General features: G+C 36.2%; 1 protein-coding gene across 1 annotated transcript; it reads right to left on the reverse strand.

Moving 5' to 3' along the window:
• Positions 1–812: 812 nt before the first annotated feature.
• On the reverse strand, positions 813–11531 carry LOC137396129 (proteasome subunit alpha type-6-like). Its single transcript, XM_068082287.1, has 6 exons — positions 11391–11531; positions 5760–5936; positions 3586–3741; positions 1818–1999; positions 1452–1546; positions 813–1084 (listed from the first exon to the last, which is right to left on the reverse strand). Exons 1-6 carry the CDS (start codon positions 11464–11466, stop codon positions 1027–1029), a joined length of 744 nt encoding a protein of 247 aa, XP_067938388.1. The 5' UTR covers positions 11467–11531; the 3' UTR covers positions 813–1026.
• Positions 11532–11547: the final 16 nt, after the last annotated feature.

An 11547-nucleotide genomic window follows, 5' to 3' on the forward strand; every position in this document is an offset into this window, starting at 1 on the left:
TGTGGCATAATCATCTCACATAGTGTATAGAAGTTTATGTGATGTGGATGGCCTCAATAAACCACAATACTGGTGGGGCTGGGAAGCATCTGATAAGGTCAATGAGAAAGACCAGGCTAGGCTCCTCTATGACTTCTACAACCGGACAGGCAAGCATGTTTTGGGAAACCTGCCGATATTGGTGGACAAGGAGAGCAAGAGGGCTACTATAATGGATATAGCAGTACCCAACACATGCCCAGTAAAGAAAAGTGGAGAGACATCTACTCTAGAGGAGAAAATAAAAAGCATTGGCATGTAAGAACAACTGTAATCCCAGTAGTCATTGGAGCCATCGGGTGTAATAACAGCTGCACATTAAATGTGGATAGGCCAAATACCGCCAAAAATCAACACAAGTTGTAGAAAAGTGCGCTAGTGGAAACGGCTAAGATCTTGAAGGGAATACTCAAACACTTAGATCACTGGTAGACGACTCAAGCTTGAGAAGACATTCCCCACACGGGTTAACAGCTGTGAAGAAACAGTTGTGTTCAATTCGCTACGTTTTGGCAGCAGAAGAGAATGTGATGCATGCTGATAGGTCTCGAACCTACTTGAACGAGAACTAAATGAAGTAAAACACATTAAGATGAATTGGTTGTTTTAAATAGAATGTTCACACATCTTTATAACTATACATTATAACTATGCATACATTGCTGATCTCCAAGAGAAATGATAAGGACAGTCATATCGTAATTATACGACTATCTGGTTAAGTTCATCATGTTGTTTCAATTTTAATTGAAGCATGACACATAGCCAGTAGCTTCAACAAAGATAATCTACTTTATTTTCACACGAGATGACGGTTCATTGAACCAGTGAACCTGTCAAGTAAAATACCCATGTTCTGACAGAGGGCATTTAATTGCTAGTACAAGGTAGTTAAGGTAGTTGCCATAGTAACAAATGATGAATCAATACTGCTTTACTCGAGATGACGCAACTCTAATACAACAACAAACAGCGCATCAAATGTGACTAGTCTTTCTCCGCTATCCTTGTCAAGTGAGTGTCAATCTCCGCCGCAACCAGCTTCCTGAAAAATGAAGAAAAGACTAATCAATTTAGTGGATGCTATCCTCTTTCCCCACGGAAGATTGATGAATACACAGATATAACAAGATATCCACTGAGCAGATGGTGACAGACTTGGGTACAAACCCAGGCGATTCAAATATTGGCTCAACCTAATTACAGTGAGAAATTACGACTATACTACAAACAGTCTCAACAAAAGCTGTGATATGAGTTTAAGTGGGTGGCTAAAGAAAACTACTAGACAACAATTGGAGCAATGAAATATTTGTAACAAAATAACAGCTCGACAATCACTAAAAGCTGATATGAACCAGCACAAGTTTTTTAGGAGAATTGTTCGAAGATTGCAGTTATGCTATTCATACCTAAAGTTTGGCCGAGAATTTGAAACTAAACCAACTTCAATGTCTGTGGATTTGAAGTCTGCTGACAATATGGTTTGGAGACATGTTATGGCCATCTGCAAAAGTAATATTAGGTAGTCACATTTTCAAGTCATGAACAAAGCACGATAGTCAAGTTGGTCGTGATAAATTATTAGGAGCACAATAGCAAGGATAGTGCTAGTGAAACACTGCAGTTTACTAGCACTAGTTATACATGACTATTACTAACATCAGATCAAGGGTAATATTACTAGAATGATGCTTTCACGGCAACTCAATCGCAGCACAAATGAGTTTCACTTTAAAAAACAAAAGTAAAATATTGTAAAAGTGAACTACTTTAACCTCGACTGCCTCATTCTCTGTGTAACCATCCGCTTTCTTTTTCAATTTTTTCTCAAGATACGAGTTTGCCTCGAGCTGTTTCAGTCCGACAGAGCAGGCTTTGAAGCCTGAGTAATATCCGGCAGGGTCACATCTGTACACTTGTGGTCCATTCTCTTCGTCTACTGCTATCAGTATCATGCCTAGAGAGTGTAGCAAAACCATATGCCAAGGTATGTCTTAATGACTTGTGTACATGATTGAGGTACACAAGAACCATTGGGATTCCAGTTGCGCACTCCTCTCCATTTCACGAGCATTACTCACAATTTAGCCTTGATTGGGGTATATGATAAAGCAGTGAGGTAGGTGGTGGTAGATTGGTCATTGGTGGTGGATAAGTGCATGCATGGGCAATATGATTGGTCATTGGTGGTGGATAAGTGCATGCATGGGCAATATGATTGGTCATTGGTGGTGGATAAGTGCATGCATGGGCAATATGATTGGTCATTGGTGGTGGATAAGTGCATTCATGGGCAATATGATTGGTCATTGGTGGTGGATGTGGATGGTGGGGCAATATGTCATTAAGAGCCACAATCCAATCTTTATAATTCTAATGTTGCTAATAAAATAACCAGATGCCTGTCTGCTAGCAAACGCTTTCAAAGTTTGCCAAAATTGTTTGATAGGATGTGTTTGAAAAGTAGAGGGATTTGATTACCGTGTCAGTTGCATAGTGCAAAAGCCATTTAGAGGACAACTCCAAATTTATGAATATTCATAAGACTAAATGAAGGCGTATCAAGTACACAAGCCCATAATAAATGTTCTGTCAAGTGTAACCCTCTAGTGTAGTTACAGGGAATTTGAAGGCCCATATAACTTGACCTCACCAGGCCTTTTACTAATCCTAATGAACTAGTACAAAATATATAATGTGAAGAAATTCATAGATTAGTCGATGTATATCAAAGGAATAATAGAAACTGCAAGAAGTACTAACGAGTTGAAAATACAGAATTATGCCCTAGTTTGTACTATTCCAACCGTATTCGGTCAAAAAAAAAGTGGATGACCACCTATTCAAATAAGATTATAACAAACATGGCTGCCATTACATTTGGGAGCAGTGCGAATGAAATGACCCAAAGGCCCGACCAAAAGTTTGAAAAAGTTTAAAACACATTTGTTTTTTTAATTACTGCTAGAATGATCTGCCATTGAAAATAGGGAAAAAAAGACACATATTTATTGTCGATCATGGAAACAGGAAAGATGATATATACAGCAGGCCCCACTATGCCAACATCTTAATTAAAAACTTAATTATATCATTTACAATAACAATTTAATTGCGCTTCAACTGTTTCTAATGATATTTAATGGTTTGTGATTACATCCTGGTACAGCTGCAAAAGGTTAAAAGTGCTCTTGTGTTAAAAGCATTTTAACAAATTTCATGCAATAGTGAAATAATCTCTTCAGCCATTGTGTTGGTGCACTATTTGATTGTAGTGATTGAGAATTAGACTTGTGGATAGTTTATGAGGATAATAAGACACTGAATCATCAATTTTGAATAATTTTAGTAATTTATCTGCTGTCCACTTTGACCTTTATTAGGTCATAAGCAATGAATTGCCATAGCAGCGCTGCACTAGAGCCTTACTTATTACAGCCTTACTTTCTGACTGCAAGGATTAAGGTGCTCATTGCAGCTAAAGTACTAATAGTTATTTCATTGGCTACAGAGTGGTAGGAAAAGTTGTACTACTGGACTCACAACAGCCGAGGGGCCTCATTTCGGCACTCTGCGTGTAGACCTGAGATATGTCAGCCATTCTTTTGCAGAGCTGGTCCACCGGTATATCATATGCGTACTTATACTTGAAGTTAGCAGCTTCATACCTCGCCCTCTGAGCTTGTGATCGACTGTCAGCTGTAACAGCAGATTCCTGCCTTGTCATGAATTCAAACTAAATGCCCCTGTTGCTAACACATTTTCTTTCCATATCCTTGGTAATTCATTTCTTAAACTCTAATACAACTCGATTAATAAACTGTAAAACAAGAATATTGACAAAAAATACCGCTTGCTCAGTCAAACCAGGTCCACATGTTTCGACTGCATACAAGAAAGAAAGAAATAAAGACTGCTATGACACAAGAAAACATTATCCAAAATAATTGGCACACAGCAAAACTTAGGCATTCAAATATGTCAAACAGAGCACAACCTAGACTTTGAACAACAAACTAATAAATAAAGTATCATGTAGTTTATGAAGCAATGTATAAAATATTAGGAATAATTAGTAACTCACAAATATTTGTATGTAACTACAATGCAAATCGATTAAAACAGCTGGGGGCAAAGCAAACTTAAATCTTTGGCAGCTACTCAATACTGTTATAATGTATTCGAATTTCCTCTTCATATTCCTGAGAATGATACTAAACTTTGTCTTACAATCACCTGAATATGTTTACAGCGATCTCAAATCTAAGGGCATATCAAGGGATAGTAAATTTGGAGTTGTCTAATTACTCCTACTAGTGCTGAACAATATCTTTGCATGTACATTTGATTATTTTGTCTTTAAATATATCGAATATTATCGAACATTGGAGTTGTCTTCTATCGATATATAGTGTTATATATAGGCTTTAACATGAACGATATGAAAGGATATCGGTTGAAAACACTTTACAATAAAGAAAGTGGACAACTCCAGTAATAAATGAATAATATAATGATAAAATATCGGCTTCAATAATCATATCGATTTGAAAACTGACCAAATATAAAATCATCCACTGAAATATATCGTCACATCGAATGATATAATTTTATCGTGCAGCACTAACTCCTACTATGTTATAACCATAAGCAATGGGACTGACTCGAGGTTTATACCTATGACAGAATAAAAACCGCTAAGTTGGATATATGATATTTATTACATATGAAATTTCTTTTTAAAACGAATAAGTTGAAGCAAAAATATGTAATACGTTCAGCCTACAAAATTATGTGTGTTTGTACCACTAATACACATTGAGTACTACCAAATTATGTGTGTTTGTACCACTAATACACATTGAGTACTACCAAATTATGTGTGTTTGTACCACTAATACACATTGAGTACTACCAAATTATGTGTGTTTGTACCACTAATACACATTGAGTACTACCAAATTATGTGTGTTTGTACCACTAATACACATTGAGTACTACCAAATTATGTGTGTTTGTACCACTAATACACATTGAGTACTACCAAATTATGTGTGTTTGTACCACTAATACACATTGAGTACTACCAAATTATGTGTGTTTGTACCACTAATACACATTGAGTACTACGAAATTATGTGTTTTTGTACCACTAATACACATTGAGTACTACCAAATTATGTGTGTTTGTACCACTAATACACATTGAGTACTACCAAATTATGTGTGTTTGTACCACTAATACACATTAAGTACTACCAAATTATGTGTGTTTGTACCACTAATACACATTGAGTACTACCAAATTATGTGTGTTTGTACCACTAATACACATTGAGTACTAACAAATTATGTGTGTTTGTACCACTAATACACATTGAGTACTACCAAATTATGTGTGTTTGTACCACTAATACACATTGAGTACTAACAAATTGTATGCTTGTATAATTAATACACATTGAGTACTAACAAATTATATATGTTTGTATAACTAATACACATTTAGTACCATGCAAAACAGGTGAAAGAATAACTTATTCGATCTATAAGAATAAATTGAATGACAACTAGGATTATCATGACATTGGTTTTCCACTGCAACTGCACAACCACCTTAGATATCGACCATAAAGTGTGATTACATATAATTATGAGAGAATACAATAATTACAGGCAAGCATCGAGCGCGTGAACCCTGGTTACAAGAGACCTACCCAGCATGCCTGTCATCACACATCCTATCTTATCAGTGATCTTAAATAGATGCGTCACTGTGTCTGGATCCAACAATTTATCTGGAACCTTCTTTTGTGTGGCGACTACAGCGCAGTCCACTCCTCTGATAGCCACAGATGTGAGACCTCCTTGATTTATTGCTTTGAATGCATACTCTACAAAAGCCTCCTTCCAATGACACCAGAACTCAAGAGAAAATCTCTTATAACAAAGTGTTGATCAACTGCAATATTTAATCATTGCCACAGCAAAAACCTTCACTTACAGTCATGTAGCAGAATTTTAACAAATGAGCCCAAGGGACAGTACAAAAAGCAAGTGTTAGTACAAAACAAGAATTTGTTATAAAAGGTACCAACACACAAGTGTATCTAACCTGTTATAGTAACAACTTCAAGGAAACTTTTTTCAATGTCATTATAGGTCATATAGTGGGAGTTTGGCCATTGCAGATGCTTTGAACAAATTGTAGAGGAAAAAAAGAAGCCAATATCGCGTTATAACAAATTAAGCTGTATTGTTTTTGCAAAAATAACCACGACTTATCATTTCCATGATATTTTCCAACACCCTGACATTTGATCTATGTTCAATAATCACACATTGTTGGCGCTTGTTTTAAGATTTTTTACATTTATTGTTAGCTATTCTAAGATGGAGAGTATTACTGCTCCTATTGTGAGTTCTCTTTCATGTGCCTCTGATTGAAGTTGAAAAATAGAATTAATGTTAAAAGCTGAAACGTAGCAGAAACGTATCGAGTTCTCTATAATATAACGCATGCGTAGTGAAAGGTTACAACAAAGCATTGCATATGTTAGCGCATGAAATTATACTGGAACGAGTAAACCCTACCAGTGTAATAAGCATGCGTTAATGATATTAAGTTAATAGCCCTTCAATTATGGGTAATAGCAGAATTTCACGAATACATCTATACTTTTTCTTGAATATTTTTTGTGACCAAATTGAGTCTGTATAGATAAAACTTTGGCCTGTCTAGTTAAGTTTATTGCAAAATACTGCTTTGCATAATATTAAAAAAGTGAGCGAATAATTTCAAATTTATGGTATAATCAAAGGGGTTTCACTGGATCGGTATTGATGGTATGTCCATGTTGAACTCTCTTACATTTTGAGCTAGACTATCAGTTCTCAATTATTAAAATCTAAAATAAGTTGGCCAGTACAGCAAACAAGTCCTTATTTTTCTTAAGATTAAAGCTGATCACTATCTCTCCTGCAATTCTATGATACATATTTTTCTTAGAATGATAATTTATTGAAAAAAAAAAACAAAAGGTAAGATTAAAATTTGCTTCACATACAAAGATTCATTTTCAGAGTGTGCCTTCAATTTCAATTCAAATATGACCCTTATTGACCTCATTAATTACACAAAGCTAACCAGATGTAATAGCAGCATATCCTGTAGTTGCTAAGCAATTGAAGTGGCTACGAGTTGCAAACTGTAAGTATGTGTGTATTCACTACAAACCACATTGAACTATTTCATAAGAGCATCTAGTAGAATGGTAATGTTGGACAAACAAGCAATATACTGTAGTTTGTTTGCGAAACACCATTATTGTGTCAACAAGTGGGGAGAGTGGGCTCTATGGTAGCTTTCAACATCTTTTGACCCAGTAATTAGTAACCCAGTGGCTTCAATTGTTTTCCGATGGACCTCTCCGACTTTTTTTAGATAGTGCTAAGCAGTTCCCAAAAAGGTTCGATTATCGGTTTTTTTCCATTAGCAAAAATCAGCTTATTAGATAGAATGTGGTCCTCTATTGTCGTGAATTATGCAATCCACGATAACTACGTAGCTGTAGGAACTAATTTAAGCAGGGATAGTAAATGTTCGCAATTTCTAATTGAGTGATACCAGAAAAAGACCAAGTACTTGACTGCTATTGATGCAACCAAATACACACCGTATTAGAAAAAGATTTAGAGTTTACTCTATAAAGCTGATTGGTTGATGTGATCGTTACACCTATCGTAAAAAAATTTTTTTGATGTTTATCATTTCTACCTCTCCTTTAAATGGCTAATTATCGCCCCTAAACAATGATATTATCCGCAGGTGTGATTAAAAAGGTAAGGGATGCTTAGGTCTACCTGTACTTGTTAAACCTAAAACCCATTGTACCCCATTCTCCGGCCTCAGTTGTAAAAAGTGACACGGAAATTATCTGTGGCAACCAGACTAACAGGCCAATATAATATTTTAACATCTCCATGAAGATAACAGTGAGAAGCAGATTCTGCACAGAGCACTGTGAAGCAACTGGTAATTGAGTCACTTAAAAAAAACTGGTGAGTCAGTTTTTCATCTAGTATTTTCCCAACTTTGACCAGGAAAAAATCTTTTCTAAAATCACATTGAATGACATCATCCAGCGCGTAGTTAAGAATTGTACCAACCAAGAATTAGATTTGTCAGTATCTTTTAACTACTAGTGAGAACTAGCCATAGTAAAAGGCATGGTAAAAGCCATCAATGGAGACACATCTCTTGAGTGATGATAGACCCGATGACTTTGAATGACATATAAATGATGGATGCCGGTGAGTCATAGCAGATTGTACTTTGAAAAATATTGGAACACTTGGACATGTCTAAAATTTGCTTCAACTTCTGAGCCAAATCAGAAAGGAATTTTAATGGACATTGATTAAAAGCAATATGACAAAATGTCAATATAATGATTTCATTCTTTGACCTTCAAATCTAGTGGTGGGTACATTACAAACCAATTTATGAAGATCTTTTTAAATGGTTTTATAGTTGGTCTATAAACCAATACAAAATTAAACACACATATATTTTAAATCAGATGTGAAAACAAAAACATAATCTGATAAAACATACAACCAAATCAATCAGAAAAAACTAACAATAGTTAATATTGTTAGCTACCAAATTAAAAAAACATCACATAACACATGATTGTATGCCACAAAGAAACAACATATGTTAATTAAAATGAATTCTTTCTTTTATCGAACATCAAACAACATTAGGTAATACCGACACAGCTGATTTTTTTATATATTTTCTGTTGTACCGCTTTAGTAAAACACTATAGGCACATTACTATAGATCTCTAAATGCGGATGTGATTATTTAGAATACAGATATAAACCTCTATCTATACTACAGAAACTGCATGTTTATATGTTGGAGAGGAAAAGGTTAGATGAGGATGAAAAACCAAATCCACCATAATATTTGCTAGAACCTGCAACTTTTCTTACCAACGTGATATTAACGCTCTTCAGGTGAAAATACAGCAATGTGACGGTGTTGTATAAAACTATTAGCAAAAGCAGATAGAATAATGGAGAAACTCTTAAACACCAGAGATATACGCAAAATTACTATGAACATGATACGTAATATATTAGAGGATCAGCAATAAAGATAGTCAGATACACATCTACAAACAGCTTACAAACCTCTTGTGGATATAGTCCATGAAAAAAAATACATCAATTGATGTGCCAGAAAACCATTGAAGAGAAACTAGAACTTTACCAGACACAACTAAAACAATTGGAGTTCAATCAGTAAACTACCATGACACACTTAAGACAAGCCCTGTCAACTGCTAACCCTCTGCAACATAAAGAACCGAGCCTGAGCGCCTCAACACATTCTCACAGGCTAACAGAGACACCTATAAAAGAACAGCACCAGCGACTCAACCTACCTATCTCTTTTTCTCAAAGACTTGCTGAGGCTCCTTCTACCTGCTTAAATGGGTTCCTCTGTTTGGCTTGTATACAAGCCAAACAGGGGCGCATACACAGGCTAATGATGGGCTGGTAGTTGTTGTTTCATCAATTTACAACAAGGCTCCATTCAACAACTACTCGCTAGTATACTGAAGATGATGCACTATTCTGAACAAATTAAAGCCATTTATTATTTTCTCGTGAAGTACAAGCAGGATGGTAATGAGAAAGAAATATGTGGGTTGTGGCAAGCCCAAGCAGGAAAAGAGACTGGGACCCCCACGGTTGATACTCCCCCAAAAGACCCATTAGGCTCGGCCCTAAATCCCATTTTAAAGGGTTTTCAGACCATGGGGCACTGTCAGTGAATTTGCTACTTTAGAAGGACCAAATAAAATTTACTTGGTTTTGCTGAAAAATTTCTTTTATTGATTGGCCTGATTAGGTGTCCCCCTACATACATAGGGGATACATATGCTATAGGCCTTGTGGAAATTATTTTTATAGCTTCTGAATTATATTGAATGTTTAGCTGGGCGTGGAACCTGAGCGCCCCCTAGGGAACTCCCAGTGTTTGGGGGTGTATTTCAAATTGACCAACCAGGTGATTGGGGGTACAATATCCAAGTCTGGGCCTAGCCAGGTGGGTGTTTCTTTCAGAGTATCAACCTTGAGCTTGGACCACTGTTTAAAGTTTCCTAATGTGAAAATAACCCATGAGGAAAGGGACATCTATTGACATGCCAGAAAACCATTAGAAGATAAAGAGACTTGTACGAGACACTACCAAGACAGTTAGTCTTGGAGTTAGTCATCATTCCTAATCATTACACTCCTGTGATGTAGCCTACTTGAGAGGCAAGTTCAACCACTTGCTAACCCTCTGGCACATAAAACACAGTACCTGAGCGCCTAAACGCCTTCTCACAGGCTAACAGAGACATCTATATAAGAGAACAGCTCCAACGACTCAATCTACCTATCTCTCTTTCTCAAAGACTTGCTGAGGCTCCTTCTACCTGCTTAGATGCGTTCCTCTGCCTCTGGAATCTACTTCTCTTTTTCCTTTGCCTGTGGAGCTTCTGTCTTTCCCAACCTATTGAGCCTCTTTCTCCATCACCACCTGATCCTCTTCTACGTCGCTATCTTAATTACCGAGTTTCTATATCTAAGGACTGCTATGACTCTCATTTGACTGTCAAAACTAGCAGCTGTACAGACCGAGCAAGCAAACGTGGAAGACCGTTTGAGCAAGGGTATAACTTTTATTGGCTATTTTAACCTTTTGTCATTAATCTCACTGTTTAGAATTTTGTTGGTTGTGTATTTTAATTGTTAGACTTGAAGAATAAAAAAGTACCTTTTACTGGTAAATATTAGTATTGCTTACAATAGCTTAACACCTTCACTAATATCTGAACCAGTGATGATCAAATTAGTTTCCACATGACAAAGCAAAAGTACACAAACTGAACATAGTCATAATAGAATAAGATAGCAAAAAAAATTCAACACTGAAGTTGTGTGCAGATGCAGATTACTTACACATAACACAATCTCTCCCTAACCCCTCATGACAACGGTAAAGAGAGCAATAGATCGTCGAGACATGATAACTCAAAGTCGCCCTAACGTAGGTAAATAAATATGCAAGGGCTTTTAATATGAATGGCAAAAACATGTTATAATAAAATGCAATTGATGAGGTTTTTGTAAAAACGCTCAACCACATCAATCGGAAAAAGCTAACAATAGATATTATCTAAACTAATGATCGCATGTTTATACGTTGGGGAGCGAACGGTTAGACGGGGATGCATACTACATTCAACATATTATTGACAAAAAATCGCAGCTTTTCTTACCAACTTGATATAAACGTCCTTCAGGTGAAAATATAGTGATGTGACGGTCAAAACCAGCACTAGATCCTCGAGACATGCTAATTCAAAGTCGTCCCAAACGTTAGCAAACAAATTCGCAAGGTCATTCGTTATAGGTGAATGGCGAAAAAATGTGCTA

This window comes from Watersipora subatra, chromosome 5, assembly GCF_963576615.1.
Source record: "Watersipora subatra chromosome 5, tzWatSuba1.1, whole genome shotgun sequence".
Classification (NCBI taxonomy): Eukaryota; Metazoa; Bryozoa; class Gymnolaemata; order Cheilostomatida; family Watersiporidae; genus Watersipora; species Watersipora subatra.